The 20567-nt window shown below is 31.5% G+C and overlaps 1 protein-coding gene across 1 annotated transcript in view; it reads left to right on the top strand.

The window, feature by feature from the left end:
- LOC123693551 (dnaJ homolog subfamily C member 10-like) overlaps positions 1 to 20567 on the top strand; it is a 54522-nt gene that overhangs the window by 13427 nt on the left and 20528 nt on the right. Inside the window, exons 2-6 of the mRNA XM_045638712.1 lie at positions 14088 to 14205; positions 15110 to 15326; positions 15665 to 15810; positions 16564 to 16687; positions 20068 to 20182. Of these exons, the coding sequence (XP_045494668.1) occupies positions 14088 to 14205; positions 15110 to 15326; positions 15665 to 15810; positions 16564 to 16687; positions 20068 to 20182 (720 nt within the window). The remainder of the gene's footprint in view (positions 1 to 14087; positions 14206 to 15109; positions 15327 to 15664; positions 15811 to 16563; positions 16688 to 20067; positions 20183 to 20567) is intronic.

The raw sequence follows: 20567 nt of genomic DNA, 5'->3' as shown, positions 1-20567 counted from the left end.
AAATATACATTTACAAGTTTACATGGTGTCTAGTTTATATATTGTTCCAAGACTCACCAATATAATATACCTACCTAGATAGGTCAGTACCTATCTAGGTAGGTATATTATATTGGTGATTAATCCTAAATCCAAATCCAGTGATTTGCGTAGCTTAGTACTATTTCAAACAATCTCAAATATATCTTTATATATATAAAACTCAAAGGTGACTGAACTAGAACTGATATAGTGATCTATCAACGCACAGCCCAAACCACTGGACGTATCGGGCTGAAATTTGGCATGCAGGTAGATGTCATAACGTAGGCGTCCCCTAAGAAAAGATTTTAGAAAATTCATCCCCTAAAGTGGTAAAATAGGGGATGACAACTTATACCACCATACTTTTCCACGCAAGCGAATCTGCGGGCAACAGCTAGTCTCCTATATGAGAAAAAAACTAGACTAAAATATTCCATTTATGCTTCTTCATCTCAATACGTAATTCATCAAATAAACGCCTGTTATTCTTTTGTCATCGTCAAATTAACAACTTTATTTGGATAATAGTGACGTGAATTTTTTGTTTGAGCATTGATTAGAATATTTAGGTATAGTCTGTATGTTTATTGATTAATTATATCTGTCTGCCCCAAGTGAGAAAAAATGCGGCAAATACCTAGAGTAAGTTTAAAAATTTTCTGTTTAGTTTTCCTTCAAATTGCGATCATCAAACAAGAATTTTATTTTATATTGTAGGTAACTTATCAATCACTTATTTGAGCATTTATATTATAAAGGTTATCTACTTATAAATATAACTAAAATATATTATACAATAAAAAACTTAAGTAAATTTCCACTGCAAAACTCTTTCGAGTGCTATAAGCATATTTTTTTAAAATCTGTTTGCATTATCAGCTATGAGTATCATTGATAATACAGTATACGTATTTTTAACCACAGAGTAAACAGAATTTTAAATTCAAGCGCTTTATAAACAACAATTTACAGATTAAACATTCTACTACAGCTACGTTGTTGGTCGCTTATCAAAATATTTTTAATTTGTATTCTATGACCTCACGTCTGTTTGATCTCCAATATAATTATTATTTTACCGAACAGTCTAGTAAATTCCATTTATGACGTAAAAGGTTAACACATTAACCACCGAGATTAATTAAATAACATAGTTAATGATGTGTGTTAATCTAGAATAACAGGGATTAATCAATGTTATAAACAAGAATATTTTTAATATTTATTTCTAAGTATTTTCTATACAGGGAAAATTTTCTTTAAAATTTTTTTTTTTAATTTAATTATCTTTTTTTCTGTGCAGGATATTTCTCGTTTTATTTTAAAAAAAAAATTATAATGGCCATTTTACTCATTAGGTTAAGTACTTTCGATATCAGTTTAAAGTTTTTTGATATTTGCAATTAATCGCTTGAACACACTTTACGATTACACCCTGTATACCTATTTATAAAAGAAAATATCTGTGTGAAATTTTATTTAGAATCTAAACTTTCACCTGCACGTAAGCTCTATTACAGATCTATCATCAATTCTATATTCAATATTGTCTGTTATATAATAGATGAAAATCCATGGAGGGTTGTCGCTGAATTACAGGACAGTTCTTTGGCATATTATGATAATATATATTATGTAGTTAGATGTAAGTAACATGTAATGTAAAATTATATTGTATATGGACATGACTTTAAAAGAGCAACTATGGAGTTTCTTGCCGGTTCTTCTCCATAGATACTGCTTTCCAAATCGGTGGTAAATTTAAAGAATGTAATGACGATTCAAAAGTGCTTCTGGAAGAAGTCTAATTGAATAAATAAATGTTTGAGTTTGAGTTTTGAGTATACTAACAAGAGTGAAATTAATAATATCTCTAGTTAATATAAGGGTTATTAATTTTACATTCATTCGTTATTCAAGGGCCCTAAAAGCCCTTGGACTTCAACATTAAGCTACCTTACAGTCTCGATCGAACGATAACCTGTACATTACATAAAACTGATTATATAATACGTAAAAAATTAAGAAATCATTTTTAATTGCTTCCTAAATACCATAATCTAACTCTATATAATGAAAAATACATTATACGCTGACCTTTTTTTCCAGGTTAAGGTTAATTCTCTTCAATTATCGCGTCAAGTTCGATTGCTTGAGGGCACTATATTTTTTGCATAATTAATTAGGCAGTGTAAGGTACTACTTCAAAAAGAATAAAGAGGTACGAAAATGTCTTATCAGTTCTCACTGTCCTAAACAGCGTCGAGTTATGTCCTTAACAAATTAACAATTATAATAGAAATTAAAGAATTAAACAGGTAAAAGGTTAGGTACCTTTTACCTTCTTCCTTTTATGATGATTGCGATATCAAATATCTTAAATCTTTGGAATGTCCTTTGCTTCACGAACGCAATAATATCTGAATGTTTGTTACTTCTTACTCAATAATGGTAACCGTTAAAAGATTTGGGACGAAATTCGCACGCAAATAAACCGTGACCCGCATTAGGACAGGATATTTTATCTTGGTTCAAGGTCGACTATTAATTATAGTCATTAAAGTCATTGTAGAAACGGAAACAGTAATCTTATAATAATAGGATCAGTTAAAGATGATGGCAACATATGTAAAGATATACTTAGGTATATTATGTATTAGTATATTTGCGATTTTGCAGTAGTGAACGAATTTAAATCTTTCAAATTCAAATTCAAATTCATATTATTATGAAGACGCACATAATATAAAAACCGAGCGTTTAAGTCCTTCTTTTTTTTGTAGTAAGTAAATTGATAAATATTATGTTTAAAACTACAATAATACATTATATTAAGTATATATAAGTAGGTAATTGTAGTTGCATTTTTAATACTTGTGGTGTTATACTTATTGAGGAAACTTAACTAATTCTAATTTGTACAAGTATTTCTCTGTATTTGAAATAAACGTTTAAATATTATTATGTTACAGAGGTCTCAAATTAAAATAATAGTATATTATTACAGCAATTATGATGGAACGATATACTTCGACTCATACTAAAAACATTTTTTTTTTAATTATCACGCTTAAGAAATATCTTACTAGGTATAGTATATTAATTATTATAGTATTATCTGTGTTATTGTAGTGTTTAACAGTATTTGAAATCAGTTATGTGTATTAAAATTCGAATTAAATTGAAAATGTTAAAATGTGTTTAGATTTATTATATTTTTTTGTTTTTAAATATGCAGTCCATCTCATACAATGGTACAAAACACAAACTCAAACATTTATTTATTCAATTATTATTCTTTTAGAAGCACTTTCTGATCGTCAATACATATTTTTAACAATATTAACACCGATTCGGAAAGCAGATGGAGAAGAAACGGCAAGAAACTCCCTTGTTGCTAGCTGTAACAGAACCTTCCTAACCTTTGTTACCTACCACTTAGTTTAATTTATTTTCCGGCAATCAGTATATTAATCAAATAATATTTAAATATACTTGTATATTATATGTATACGTAAACTTACGTCAAAACACCTCCATTTTTTATTGAATCTATAAAAAGAAAAAAAATGTATAAAAAGCGCCAAAACTTCCACATTTTTTAGCTACAGATTTTATTTGCAAGCTAGGTATGTATAAATAGGTATATGACACACAAATTATCATTTTTTTTTTTGTCTTTTCTATGATCTAATATATATCTACTCTGTACCTAGTCATTTGTGACATATCTGTGGTTATTAAAGAGAACACTTTGGAGAAAAAAAGTACAAAAACCGGCCAAGTGCGAGTCGGGCTCGCGCACAAAGGGTTCCGTAGCAGCAAATATAATAAATTACAGTTAAATCAACCTATCTCAAAAACTATAAGAGATACTTTGATCAAACCAAAAATCGTTGAAAGAGTTAATTAGCATGCATCACCTCTATTTTTTTTAGAATTTTATACCCCGTAGTTATAAAAATAGAGGGGGGGGGACATACTTTTTACGACTTTGAGAGCTGATATCTCAAAAACCGTTCACTTTAAGAAAAATGTTTTTTAGAAAACTTTATATCATTTTAAAAGACCTTTCCATTGATACCCCACACGGGTATGTACATCGAAAAAAAAAATTTCATCCCTCAGTTACATGTATGGGGGGCCCCACCCCCAATTCTTTTTTTTACTATTTAGTGTCATATTTTTGTAGCGGTTCATACAACACATATTCCCATCAAATTTCATCACTGTAGTACTTATAGTTTCCGAGTAAATCGGCTGTGACAGACGGACAGACGGACAGACGGACAGACGGACATGACGAAACTATAAGGGTTCCGTTTTTGCCATTTTGGCTACGGAACCCTAAAAATTACATAAATAGCAAAGAAAAGCAGTCTGGTGGCGAAACGGAGTTCGCCCAGTTTTCTAGTATTATTATTGATTAATTTAGTATTATTATTAATTTTATGTGGTAGATTAATTACACAACAATAAGTTTATTGTTATGCGAGTAAAGGGGGGTTCATTGTTTCCAGGTATTATTTAATACTCGGATAGGTATATCGATTTGACCTTTTATGCTATAATATGTTTGCTTTTCTCTGTACCTATTAATTATTCTTAACGTTGGACGAAATACTTACATAAATATATTATTGTACATTTTTCGTAATTCGATCGAGGTTTATTAACCGACTTCAAAAAAAAAGGAGGAGGTTATCAATTCGGCCGGTATGTTTTTTTTATCTCCTTTTTTTGTTTTTGTTATATTTATAGGTTATTGCTTTGTTTCATTTTATCTTTTAAAGGCGTCGAACTCAGATTAGGTACGTGTTTATGTAATATCCAGTTATTGATGTTATGTAATCAATTTATCAATGAAGTTTAGTCTGTGGTTAAGTTTTATAGTCGTTAAGTTTTATTATTCTTCTTTTTGGTACCAAATTCGTTAGTTTTTCTTTCGTAAGATCTTTCTCCTTACATTAAGGAAATATTAAAAAAAAACAACAGATATATATATCGACATCAGAAAAGGTTACAGATTGCTTGGCATTTAAATTTCAAATCTTGTCTAGAAAAAAATATCTAGATGTATTTTTAGTTTTTACATTAGTACATTAAGGCGTATTAAAATTAATTCAAATCGAGACCACTCAAATGCATTCAGTTTTTTTTTTCACCAGAAAAGATCATTTAAAATTTTAAAAGTGTCGATTTGAATTTTATAAAGATATGCAAAGATACATTTATAAAGAATAGAATTCGATCACGAGGCGGGATTATTTTTATTCTTTTAAAATTGATATTTATTGTTGAATGTCATTTAATAAAAACAAAAATATCAAATTCGAGATATCTATATGCAGACAATATAATTGTTATGTTGCGCTTTTGTCACATTCAAACAGTCTTATTTCTTTGGAAAATCGTCGTCACCTTTTGGATCTTTATAGGTACTTTGCATAAAATCGTAAATGGCAACCTAAACACCAATCTTCTAACCCGTTCAATCCCACGTTATGCGATAGTTAATACCTACTTTTTCTGCCTCTTCGTCTCGTACAAACTTAAAGAAGTATAGCCCCATGAGGCATGAACACTGAACAGACTAATGCGTGCTTTCAATAAGATTAATACAAATAATGATGTTGACATTTTTCACGACTCGTTTTGGTCTTTTAAGAATAAAATTATTGGAATTATCTGTAAGTGACACTGTTATTGGGTTCCTCTAGTTTTTTTTTGACAATATTGTTTTTACATTACTCTATTTAATTCTGACATTTTTAAGCTATTGCATAGCTTCTATCGCGGGCCTTGAGCGCGGGGACCGAATCGAGAAATTCCGTAACGAAAAAACCTCACGCTCCCCACTCCGACGGGCGGAGGTGTGGCTTGAAGGCACAGCATGCAATAGCTATACCGCGGCGCGGCAGTCCCCGAGTGCCACACGTCGTTTATTTTTTCTGTGTATAATTTAGATTAATACTAAAATCAATCCAATGTTCATGTAATGCTGTATGTACCTATAATTAGTAGGCAATTTAGAATAGGATTTTATGTACGAATACTTATTTATTGTTACAAATTGAGCACTGTTGGTGCATCTATGATAAATAAATAAATAAAAACATTTTTCACTTAACAAACGAAGACCTTGCGAATAACACAACAAAATAAATATTTGTTTTTATATAGCTTATACCGTGTACGAATAATCATCATAATCCTAATTGTAATTCTAAGCATAGGCTTATATAATTATACATGTATATATGATACATGTATTATACATGTATATTCGTAACGATTTTCTGGTAGCAGAAAATCGTAACGTTATCTCCGTAATCACTGAAACGTATGTTGTAAAACCATAAAGTTCAATGACCCTTGACAGCTACCCGCAAATTGCGATCGTTATGAATTTTTAATTTTTAACATTTGATAACGATATATTTTATTTAGCTCCTTATCACGTTAAATGTTAATTATTACGAAATACGAATATCTATATCATAGACCTTATCAGCCTATTGTTTTTGTTGATAAACCCTGATTTTCGCATGGAATTTTTCTAAATAATTGAAATAAACTATTTTAATCTTTAGATATAATAATAAAATCAATGTATTCATTTCAATCTACAGGAAACTCTGATAAAAAACCAAGTTTATAATAGGTGTTAGACAGGTAAAATATATTACGATTCATAATTTGCAATATTAAGATTGTAAAAATTAGTTGGTACATACCGAAATCTATGACATTTTGTTTCCGTTGTTTTCCTTTGAATAAAATTATAGTTACATAAGCTTTTCATTTTATAGAGGACGCAATTTTATTTTTGGGACATGACTGTTGAACCATACGTAAATACTACCTACCTCAAATGTATGTATAAACTGCAAGTGGTGTCTTTTATCCGAAACGAGGCTATAATATTATAATATCACGTGCTAAGACCATAGCGGAGCAATGCGGGTGAAACCGCGGAGCACAGCTAGTAAATTGTGATAATATGTACCGTTCTGCTATCGTCATATTTTTATTATGATGTATTTGTCAATTTTAACGTTTGATCGTTATATTAATATTTATTGCATATAAATGACTATCATTGTATTAATAATTGGTAGTGTTTGGGGAAGGCCTATGACCTGCAACGTTTTGAAAGGCTGGAATGATGATGATGATGATGATGATTTTTCAATATTCCGAGCTATTCCGAGCAACCTGAAAAACCGGCTAGTTTCTGTATAATTTATAAATACCATAAAAAGAAACCACATTAGAAACGGGAACACTTTATATTCATGCATATTATGTTATTATATTTTATAGTTTGACCTCAAAGCGTCCGTGACATTGTGTTATGAGTCGTTATGATTTGAACAGAAATATTAGATCTCAGATTACACGCTTGTCGGCATTCGCCTTGAAATAGGGCAATTATGATCTAACGCACATTTTTCTGACTTGTTATGCTAGTGGGTTGGACACTTGAACGCGTGATGTGTTGTCTAATAACATGCTAGATCTTTTTTTTTTCAAGCTATCAAACAATTTTATATATGGGAATGGGAAAATCTTCTTAGTATTTTTCAAGCAAGGCGTAATGTGTACAGTACTCCCAAACTTATAATGCGCATAGAAAAATTCGGCACTGTTCGGCAATTGTCATATTCCCCGAGCCTCCGAAGACGTTATGTATATAGAGTGGTTAAATTACATGCATAGATTATTAGAATTATAGTTTTATTGTGATTTTGTGGTAAAAGAGATCAGTAACGAAATTTATTTCGATAATTCAATGTAAGTTTATAGCGAGGATAAGCCACACGATTGCGAATATAATATATATATATTTTGTTGTATTGATTTAGTTGGAAAATTCTAGACTTAGAACTATTAAAGTGTCTTACTGAAGCTGGCGTAATGATGGATGTATGGAAAGCTAAATTAAGACAAAATCTATGTTTAAAAAAATGATTTTTAAACACTGGTTTACATTTAAATTGTGAAATCTAATCATTAAAATCTCAGTCAGAGGATTTACAGAATCAGGGATTATATCTATTTCTGATATCGTAGAATGATCAGAACTTTCATAATGCTCTTATTTATTTTCACTTTCTCCACTGCTATCTGCTACCTTTGTAAAATAATCATTTTACCGAAACATTTTACATTTCAAATTTGAACAATTCAACTTTGAAACAAAACTAAGAAGGGTATGTAACAGCAGCTCTAAGTTTTCGATTGTGTATGACTCTGAATTGACTCTTATTTCTTTAAAACAAGGTGCAAGATGCAAGTGCATTGTTTAGGGCACTTACGATTCAATGATTCGGGGTGATTCGGGTGTTTCTGGAATACGATAATTAGCGAAGATCTGCATGCATTATTAATGGAGTACTGTACGTACGTACTAGGTAGATACTAATAATACAGGTCGGTACTCCGAAAGCCTGCTGGAATTCGATTTTTTTAGTTAATTTATGGCCTTGGCTAAGGATTAAGGTAATTTACGCTTTAGCGTCGAATTTATTCTTATACGAGTACCTAGGAAACGTAGTGAATAAAAAAATAAAAATTAAATAAAGGGTCACACGAAATGATACTAAAAAAAATAAATTAACCACAAATTCTTACGTTATAGAATTTAATGTACGTGGGAATTCCTAAAAAACTGTTAAAAATGGATTTCTCATTAATTAACTAAATAGCGTTTCAAATGCCTATTAATTACTTTTAAATGTTTTTTTTCTTCATTGTAGTATATAATTCTATATAATTAATTGTATAGACTCGAAAAATTCGGATATGAACTAATTTCCCTGCAAACTCTGTAATTCCTTTGACACAAAAACAGTGAAATCTAGGTTTCTAGATACCAATAACCTTTTTACAAAACACGTACCCTTATCTAATATTTCTGTCAAATCCTTGTTACAGTGACTAGATGTATTGAATCTTCATTGCATTTAAAAGTTATTAAAACATCATCTTCTTGTCTAAATCAATAACTAAATGAAACACTGTTCCTGTATTTCAAGGACACGAGAATTTACTGTAGTCCTTTACTAAAGAAAAATCTAGTATTGAACAGTAGGCACTCATAACGATCCCTCGTGCAAAGGTAGACTGGTATCGTCTCAATTAGGAATAAGCTGAACCGGTTTATAATCGTTTAGAACAACCTCAGACTAACGTCCATCCTAGGCAAGCAGGTTTATAAGTTGAGGACAAATCTTCGTATGTTCATCTAATAACCTAAACCCTAGTTGGCAAGGCCAATCTATCCTAAAATCTTAGTTATTAGGGTTCCGTAACCAAAGGTAAAACAGGACCCTATTACTCGACTTCGGTTTCTGTCTGTCTAACATTATGAACCGTGATATTTAGACAGTTGAAAGTTTGAAACTTTAAGAGATTATTTATTTCTTTTGCCGCTATAACATAAAGATGAGGTTAAGCGGTTGACGCTGTCATAAATTGCAATTAGATGAGCGATCACATTTTTACTAACGTACGGAACCTAGTGTCGCGAGACTCGGACATGCATGTTTTGTTGTCAAACGTTGTCGGTTGAATAATTCTTCTATTTACCTCATTCTGTTATAATAACAGGTCATTACTAAATCCTTGAGCATAATTTAATTTATGGAATTGTCAAGAATGACAATGAAAAGGAAACAGAATACAAAACTAATAAGGCAATTAGTTAGTACAACATTTTAATACAATGATTAGGTATTATGAGTACCTTAGTACCAACCTACAAAAGATTATTTTCATAATTTTAATGATAGTAATCATATTTAATGTAATAATAGTAACAAATTGGACATTGGAATGTTCACAGTAGGTAATTTCACGCAACATGATTCTATTTTACAATTTCCAAATGATGAGAGGGTTTTTTGTTGAATCAGTTTAGTAACTCATGCCCCGGAACCACAGACACAATAGAAAATCTATTATGTCTGGGACCGATCAGGCCGCTTGGGGCTCAATTGGGTTAAAAACTGTAGCTGGAAAAATCATCATGGCTGCGCTGCAGCTGCAGCTGGAGTAACTTAACGACATAGAAGCATAAAAAAATCACATACTACGGTACTGAAAAACTTTCTCCTTTTGTTCTTTTATTTTATATTCTGTGAAATAAGCGTCTAACACCTAAATGTATAATTATATAACAAACTATGCGGAAAACTCAAACGGAACATGAATCAAAATTCATACCTCTAGAATGTAAAATAAGAAATACTACGTAATTATTTTGTACCATATTAGTTTTATTGTCATACCTTAATTACCTACTATTTAAACAGGAAAACATTTATGGAACATAGTCGATGATACATTCATATTCCATTTCACTGAGCGTTCAATTGTTTATAACTTGAAGTTATTGATACTAACAATATCTATAGACAAATTGGAGGGCTTTCTATAGTACTACGATTATAGCTCTGTGGTCTAGTACAGTAATTATAATATTATCTGTGCTATAGTCATTGCATTCAGAGGGTCATTCGTCTTACAAATTACAATCACATTACAATGTTGCTTACTACGAACACTATATGAATGAACGTAAATCGTGTAATAACTCAAAGCACATGGCTTTTGTGGTTATTCCGTATTTGTAAATAACTTTGTCCTCTAGATACATGCTAATGACTTTAGTTCTATTATTTTCCAAAGAAGGTAACTGCTCATTTATTATTTTCAAGTCTGCATATTGGAGTGAATTATATTTGATTATATTTGACTGTATATTTTTGTAAAGTTATATAAAGGTATACTTAGCTAATTGTTTATATTAATTTTATTTTTAATTAATTTTGGTCAGTTTTAATTAATAATTAACTATACAGGTGTCCCACGGCCCACCGTCGGTATTCTAAGCTCAATAGAGGTTATAGTTTTGCATACGCTGAGTACGTAAAAAATTTTTTTTTCAAATAGATGAATTCTTAAAACTCTTTGTGTACACCCCTAACAAGCAACCCGCCCAACTTTGCTACCCGCACGTGATCTATCGTTTAAGATTATGTTTTCATAGACAAAAGGCTCACATTAGCGAAGCGTTATACGCCGGCGCAGCTGCGCGAAGCTAGAGAAGAAAACATAAATTTTAAGGAAAAATTTAGCAAAAAATTTTTGGCGTAATTTTGTTGTTTGAGTATTTTTACGTCATCAGTGAATGCAAGACTAAAAGTTCCTTCGCGCTTAGTATACCGATAGTGGGACACCCTGTATATTTTTCGCGAATCAACCTGTTTCTAAATTCGTGTAATTTTCGTGTAGTTTTACTTATTTTTATCAACCGGTATTATAATTAAAGGTTGGTTATCTGTCACCAATGAAAACCCAAAGCGAAAATAAGTAAAAAAATAATAAAATTTGTACCTATTGAATTTTTATGGTAGAAGGTAAAATTACTTCTTCATATACGTTAAAATCATGATAATTATTGGCTCACACTACCGAAGTTATTATATTTTTATCCTATACCCGACGGTTGTCTGGAAGAAATGGTAGATAATTTGAATTTTTATGCACCGCACAATCAAATAAGTACCACCAGGTAGGTATTTGATTCCTAGACAAAAAATAGATACAAGACGTATGTTTATCTTAGATAATAGTAGAAAGCGAAACTTACAAGTTATAATTAATAAAAATGTATACAAAATATATATAAGTTAAAGTGTTACGCCACTCAAAATAATGAAGAGATATAGGTACCTACTTATTTTATGTAATAATTGTGAATAACATAAACATTACGAAGGTGCATAGTGCATAGTGCATAAGTTTTAAAATATTGTCTTATAAAAACACTTATTTCTTGATATTTTCCTTAACTATGCAAGACTGCAATTTCATGCAAAATAACCAAGAATAATTATGTTAGTATTATAATTTGTAATATAATTCAATATATTATTATAACAGCACGTGTATTTATCCAGACACAGAAAGTTTTGACACAGATAATACTTATATCTATTTATTTTTAAATAAAGACATAAGTAGTTGGTCAGTATAAAGGTACCTATCTATAACCTATTAAATCACGAAATAAAATAAGAATACTTACATTATTTATAAAATATAATTCAATATATTATTATAACAGCACGTGTATTTATCCAGACACAGAAAGTTTTGACACAGATAATATATCTATTAATTTTTAAATAATTACATAGTTGGTCAGTATAAAGGTATAACCTATAACCTATTAAATCACGAAATAAAATAAGAATACTTAAGTTATTTATTATAAAATGGTTTTACAATTTACATAATATTATTACCTACCAATATTTACTTGTTAGCTCAATTTGTTCATTGCAAACAGGAAACGTAAGTTTATTTTTATTATTGTAATATTGTACAGGTTCATTGACTCGTCAATCCTTCGTTATAATTAAATTAAATATGTAGGTACTTACATTTTTTCAAAATTGACGCCATTTTATACTTAATTAAGGAAAAAAATAATGATTGGAGAAAGAAAATCTGAACTCACAATTAATCACGCCATCCATACTAATATTATAATTAATGCGAAAGTAACTCTGTCTGTCTGTCTCACAGAACATATAAATGTTCTGTGGTCTGTCTGTCAATCACGCCTAAACAACTGAACCAATTTTCATGAAATTTGGTATGGAGATATTTTAATACCCGAGAAAGGACAAAGGCTACTTTTTATCCCGGGAAAATGACGCAATCCCGGAAATCCCACGGGAACGGGAACTATGCGGATTTTTCTTTAACTGCGCGGGCGAAGCCGCGGGCGGAAACCTAGTGTTATATAAAGATAAAATCACATAGTAAATAACCTATATAATATAACTAGGAAACTATATTTCTACCAATCCCTTCTTCTTCTTTTTTCAAGTGGCTACTCCCGATCCCAGTGAGGACGGATTCTGCCAATGTCAAGTTTTTAACAGATGATCAATTTAAGTTAATGCTCATGTTAAGCGTACGTACTCTGTGCTGAGGAAAAATCACGGTTGAGATGATTCACTTTTTATTTACTCGTAAACTTCTTAAATGGAGCTATATACCTAACCTGACAAAGAACAAATATTAGTTATAGACAACATAACAAAAGCATAAAATAAAATAGATAATAGGTACTTAGATGGAGTTCAAAATTTAAAATTGATAAATTTTGATAGGATATTCACGAACGAGGTAGGGACAAGACAAAGATACCAAACCCTGAAACATAAAGGTAGTTTTATCAAACATATGATAGGTATACTTACTTCAAAAACGGGATTTACAACAAAAACCAGTTTACAAAAGATTTAAACAATTCAGTGATCTCCATCAAACAGCAATCAAACTTTTTTGTCCTTTTTACAAATCCAAACCTTTTTCGTAAAAAAAGCAGGTATGCTTACCTAAGTTTATTCTCTTAATTATCTGAATAAGTAATGTAGATGTTTAATAATTTTTAAGTGGAATACATTAAATAATAATTATATCCTTGAGTCACAAAATCCGCATTTACAAGACAGTAAGGTATAATATAACTAGCTTATCGCCGCGGCTTCGCCCGTTTTGTCTAAAACCTACTAAATTATACACTTAAACCTTCCTCTTGAATCACTCTATCTATTAAAAAAACCGCATCAAAATCCGTTGCGTAGTTTTAAAGATTTATACAAAGTGACATAGGGACAGAGAAAGCGACTTTGTTCTATACTATGTGTATGTAGTGATAGTGATGAATTTATGAGCTAAAATGTAATCGTGATCTACTTTTGATTCGCATTATGTAGCAGACTAGCAGCAATGATAAACAAACAAAAAGTATTAATAATTTATAGAGTTGTCATCGCTTGTGCGCGTTAATTAAAAACAAGTTCTTAACAAATCGTTATTGAATGAATTATTATTGCTGTAGATAACGACATAACCTCAATATTCAATTTAAATGTCATCTCCAGAGTAACAATCATCCCAATAAAAACCGTCTCCAGAATACTCAATCAATCATAAGAATAAAAAAAACTGATATTATTAAATATCAATTGTTTCAGAAAAGAAAACAATCCTGAACAATGTATCGGGTCTCTTCAAGTCTGGTCAGTTGACTGCCATCATGGGACCGTCAGGTGCAGGCAAATCATCACTTATGAACACACTCACAGGATTTTGGTAAATATATATATGAATTATAATATGTTCTGTTACATAATTAAAGAGTTGAAGACCACTGATTTAAAAGGCGATGCCTATCTTTATTACATTTGAAATTTCGCGAAACTATAGTAGTAGTGTAGTAGAAATAAACAGTAAAGTTTTTAATTGCCCTGCCCATTTGTCCGTCAGTTAGTACAGGTAAAGTATGTAGTTATTTTCGTGATCAATAAATATAACATCCACTTTTCGTGACTGCAATTTCATTTTTACGTGGTATTTAAAGTCATTTTAAAGTCAATAAAGAAATTGATCAATGTCACTTTCGTCTAGTCTTATAAAAATTAAACAAAGGCAGGAAAATGCTCTGTTTTTATTTATTAAAATCAACACTTGGCTTCATTATTTCTAAGTTTAATTCTCTAAGTTTCTTATAATATAATATAATATACTTAGTATCTTTATCATAGGTCGCGAATACAATTAACAGTAGTATTCTTTAATTACTGGGTTTTTACATATTTTACCAGTTTCCCCTGCAATCTTATAATTATATTATTCTTTTAAAATTGGTTTTACCTTGGTGAATTTCATGATTTTCCGTATTCAAATTCCGCCTTTAATTATCTCAAGTATATGCAATGTGTTATGTATCCAAACAAGATAGACAGGCTAGTAATAAGTATTTCAAAAATCATGGGTGCGGCAGGATGGCGCAGTAATCCAAAATAGGTGCAGAATTTTCTTAATATGTAGATTATAGGTATCTAATTCGCAGCAGTTGTAAAAACTTTTGTATTACCTAATAAATACATTTTGCTGTACATTTTGCTCTTCTTTTGTTATTAATAAGAAATGTTTTACTTGTACCGTAGAAGCTTAACATCTATTAAACAAGTACTATAAATCCAGAAATTTCCAGTGTAAACGGCGTCAAAGGCACTGTTCGCGCTGGGGACGTGGTTTGTGAACTCGGCAAGAACTGTTCTACAGCTGCAATACAGTCCTATCGCAAGAAATCCTGCTACATCCTGCAAGATGACAGACTGAACGCCCTTTTCACCGTCAGCGAACTTATGAACTTTGCGGCCGATTTGAAAATAGGAAACATGCTTACGAAGAAGTTAAAGGATTCGATAGTAAGTACAAGGCTCGAAATTTGTTTTGTGTAATTGCGCATCTTTAGACCTATCTAAAGGATATCCGGATATTGTCGGTGTACCATGCTCATTATAGGTATACCGTATAGGTATATAAATCCTACTTTTATTGAAAAGTTAAATTTTATTCCCACAAGCGTTTATGCTCGTTGGTCGCTCGAGAGTCTAGAACATTTTAAAACTCAAAGAAATCTTACACTGTTCTTTCAAATCATTATACTACTTCTTAAAGTTTTCTTACACAAACATAGAAATAGGTACATAAATTGTTGTTAGTATCAAATAAACAGATGAATAAAATCAATTAATTGTTACAGATAGTGGACGTGTTAGAAACGCTCGGTTTGACAGGCACGGAGAACACAAGAGCCGGTAACCTGTCAGGCGGTCAGAGGAAAAGATTGTCAATCGCCTTGGAATTAATTGATAATCCACCTGTAGTATTTCTCGATGAACCTACCACGTAAGTGCCTGAGTACCTATTTACTTTCGAAATAGCATTACTAGTAGTGTAAGTCGAGACGGAACAAAACCAAAAGCATACGGTCTATTCTGCGCAGAAATAATGTAGGTAGTGCTTTGGTGAACAATAATGAAATAATTTCCATGAGTGATGTGGATTAATTCAGTACAATCAAACTGTAAAGGAAAGCTGGAAAAAAATGAGGATCTTTAAATTTGCCCTGATTATTTACTTGCCCTACAATAATTGTCGATCAGAGATTCGAAAATGCCCTTGCTATATCACAAAGCGGACACGAAATTTTATTTTTAACAATGTCGTCAACATCAATTTCTTAAAAATCAAAATTTTACACATCAACATTTGTGTTTAGATAATATATTTTTTTAATTGAGGTTTTTCAGAATGTATAACGCGTTTGCACAATGTGCAAAAAAGTCAGTTCCGGATCCGAAAAACTCGTTTTGAATTTATTAAGCTTTAATATTATTAATTCTAAAAACATTATTTTTCGCACGGAAGTTTTTACTTCAATACCGAATACCATTTATGGTTCACCAAAAAATATTAATTTGATTATAAAGAATATAAAACAAGAATGAATATGAAAAGACTATAAAATCAATTTCTTGTTACTAATAACACTTCTATAAATGCTACAACAAGAATTATATTACTATTTGCCTTATACTCGGTGTGTTTTATTGAATTTTATTTACTACCTCATACTTAATTTCATATTTTTTGTTTTAGCGGCCTGGACAGTCTAACCACAAGCCAATGTATGAGCATGTTGCAGGATCTAGCCCGCGGTGGCAGAACAATAATATGCACGATTCATCAACCCACCGCACTTATCTACAAAATGTTCGATCAGGTAATATGCTACAAAATAAATAACCATCTTCAAGTAGGAATTAAAAAAAAATTAAATCAGACCACGGAGGGGGTTCTAGCTTTCAAGAAAACAAAGAATAATTATCCAAATCTGACTCGCGATCGAAAATTCTGAGGTTACAAACGCAAAAAAATAAAATAAAATTTTTAAATCAAATGGAGATTTTTTTTGGAGTTGGTTGAGAAATAACAAGTCGCTTTTTACGTAGTAAGCTTTTTATACGGCATGCAGTAAAATGATAAATGCTCATAAAACGTTTGAGTTTTGCAAAATTTTATTATTCAAGTTTGTAGCCTAATTATATTATACAGTGATTTAACGAACATCTAGATAATAGATATGCTATCTGACGTAGTTACTGTAAATTAAGTTGGATGACCTTAAGAGGGACATGACATTGCGAATTGGTCTAAAGCTAAGGTCTAAAGGTCTCATGATTTACGAGACAAACGTCAGTGTAAAAAATAAACAATGCTAACCAATAAAATTAAAATATTAGTATAGGAATAGCAAAAGTAGGTAAGTTCTATACCAAGAATATTCACTCTGGTAGGAAAATTTTTAAATGGAATGTGTCATAGTTTCCAAGAAAAAATAATTGTAACTAAACTAATTGATAGAAAATATCTCTATCGAATACAAGTATTATTGTTTGATATGTAAATACCTACATTCCGATAAATATGTTTGAGGTCGCAGTTTCTTCCTTTTACAACAAACTATAGATATATTTGCCAGGTCTTCGCTAAATGGTAAATTTAATTGATATGACGGAAGAAGAGGCCCAAGGCCATTTTTAAAAAGAGTGACGTCAGCAATTCTGACGTCACCATCATCAGGGCAGGCGCTCATACTCGAAGTAGAACGCCTGTAGGTATTTTTACTGCCCTTTTATTCCACGTCGTAATTATAGAGAGAGCTCCGAACGCTCCAACGGCCGGCGCGTGAATGTGCTCTGTGCCGTCGGACGCTCGTATTTAAATTAAACCATGACTCACAAGAATTAGTTTGAGAGTGTTGCCACTCTAATTTTTGCAATGAATTTTTATCATTTTTAACAAACATTAATTATTTCGTTAATTTAACCACTTATTTAAAAAGATTTAAGTAAACTTTAGCTAGTTATAATTATTTAGTAGTTTGACGGTAGTCGTTTATTGTCGTTGCGCCGACACGGCCATACTGACAGGCGGTGCGCGCTCTGCACCAGCCTCGTTGTAAAAGTCTGTAACAATGTCAAGTTATAATCTTGGCATGTTTTTTGTCGGTTCTCGGAGAGTCTCGAAGGTTCTCGTAGATTTCTCGGAGGTTGGTTCTCATAGATTTCTCGGAGGGTCTCGTAGATTCTCGGAGGTTCTCGAAGGTTCTCGAAGGTTCTCGTAGATTCTCGGAGGTTCTCGAAGGTTCTCGTAGATTTTAACTGTTTTATTAAGAAATCAGTTTTTTGTACTCACATTATTTAATCTAAGAAGCTAATCATGTTCTGACATGAAATAATGACAACTATTCATCCACAAAATACTAAACCAAAGTTACGTCTAACACGGCCATATTGACAATCGTACGTCCTCGTACGCCTTTTCTCGTATTACAATACTACGGTAGTTCATCTCGGGATTTCAAAAACACACTGCTTCGGCCACACTGACCTTACATAACACTAAACACTCGACATGACAGAAGCAGTCCGTTCGCGTATCATGCGACCAACACCTACTCATTTGTGACATAGGCAGATTCTCGAAGGTTCTCGTAGATTTCTCGGAGGTTCTCGTAGATTTATGCTTATCACAAAGAGAGGCGCAGATAGCACGCACAATTCCTTCGATGAACCACACTCCCGTTACAATAATCCACGTAACAAACTTTTACTTTACACAACGCACGAGAAAAACACAAACGCCAGTATGCCGTTACAAAACTACGTAAACGTTTAAAATTTAAAAAGAGTGAGCTTGAATTCTATCCAACTTCTGATGACGGAAGAAAAAGGCCCGAAGGCTATTTTTAAAAGGTGACGTCAGCAATTCTGACGTCACCATCATCAGGGCAGGCGCTCATACTCGAAGTAGAACGCCTGTAGGTATTTTTACTGCCCTTTTATTCCACGTCGTAATTATAGAGAGAGCTCCGAACGCTCCAACGGCCGGCGCGTGAATGTGCTCTGTGCCGTCGGACGCTCGTATTTAAATTAAACCATGACTCACAAGAATTAGTTTGAGAGTGTTGCCACTCTAATTTTTGCAATGAATTTTTATCATTTTTAACAAACATTAATTATTTCGTTAATTTAACCACTTATTTAAAAAGATTTAAGTAAACTTTAGCTAGTTATAATTATTTAGTAGTTTGACGGTAGTCGTTTATTGTCGTTGCGCCGACAGATATGATATCAATATCTGTTTGATATTATGTCCTAAAACACTTTTAAATCAAACCACATTTTTCTATATATCATTACGTACCTACTTATAATTGTTTATTACTAGCTGTGCCCCGCGGAAACCCGAATTTCTCCGCTCCTTAGCGTATATATTAAATCCTCTATATTGAATCTAGGTAGGTACATGTTAGTAATATTTATGCAAAATTTGAAGTAAATCCGACGATTTTTCTTAAGTAGGTAGGTACGTAATATCTTAAGAAATAATACCTATCCATTTCTCGCATCTAATAAAAAAAACCCCTTACCGGCATTTACATACGATTTACTCGCGTAGTAATTTTCTTCTATTGTATCGTGGTCATAAATAATAAGCCAGGTGAAGTGACAAATTACCGCTGACTAATAATCATAAAAAAACTAATAACTACATCATGACAGCAAATGATTAAATCTGCGTAGCATGAGCGTAATATAAAGTGTTTATTTCACTATTACCTTATTATCATCATTCATATAACATACAAAACTGTCCAGAGCATGAAGTGGAATTGCTCAATTTCAGATATTTTTTCAGTAGCTATTCTTCATTTTTAGGTTTACGAACCTCAAAAGGGAAAATCGGAACCCTAATAGGATTATGATGTTGTCCGTCTGTCTGTCTGTCAACACTTTTTCTCAGGAACGCGTGGATTTATCAAGCTGAAATTTATATCGAATATTCCTGTCTATATTCCTTCCATTCTTATTGATGCTGTGAAAAAATCAAACGTATAATTTTCAGGAACGCATTGTTCGGAGCCCTCGGTTCGCAATTCTGACTCGCACTTGGCCGTTTTATTTTTCATTCAAACGTCTGTTATGAACTTTCTATACTTTACCAAACATTAAACTTAATTTTTTGTAAATCAATTTATCTTTAAAGCTATATAGTTAGCTATATTTTATTTTAATTAAGTACAATTTTTATCTACAGGTTTATATTTTAGCAGAAGGAATGTGCATTTACGATGGCCCCAGTGACAACACCGTACCATATTTATCTACCATGGGCTTTAATTGTCCAGTTTATCACAATCCCGCTGATTATAGTAAGTTAATTATTTAATTTACCTAAATTTTAACTTTAATCTTATAAATTCTGATTTCTGATTTTTTGTAGGTCAAAAAACTGAAAGATTCATTATTTTTTGCAAACGTTTTAATAAGCGGAGTGCGGAGCATTGCATTCCTCCAAAAACATATTATAAAAAATATTATGAATTTCATAAAAATAATTAATTATTATTTATTACGCATTTATGTAATGTAATTTAATATAATAATATATTTTTGCACGAATGAAACAGGCACTGAATATGGAGTCCAACAAGGAAAACAACGCAAAATAGTAGAAAAATACACATACTGGTATTAAAAATGTAAAACACTCGTTAAATGTAAATACATTTTTTCCATAATGTCAAGGCAAAAGTT

Source organism: Colias croceus, chromosome 8 (genome assembly GCF_905220415.1).
Source record: "Colias croceus chromosome 8, ilColCroc2.1".
NCBI classification, from domain to species: Eukaryota; Metazoa; Arthropoda; class Insecta; order Lepidoptera; family Pieridae; genus Colias; species Colias croceus.
Note: the sequence above shows the minus strand (reverse complement) of the source record. Positions and strands in the feature narration are given on the sequence as shown.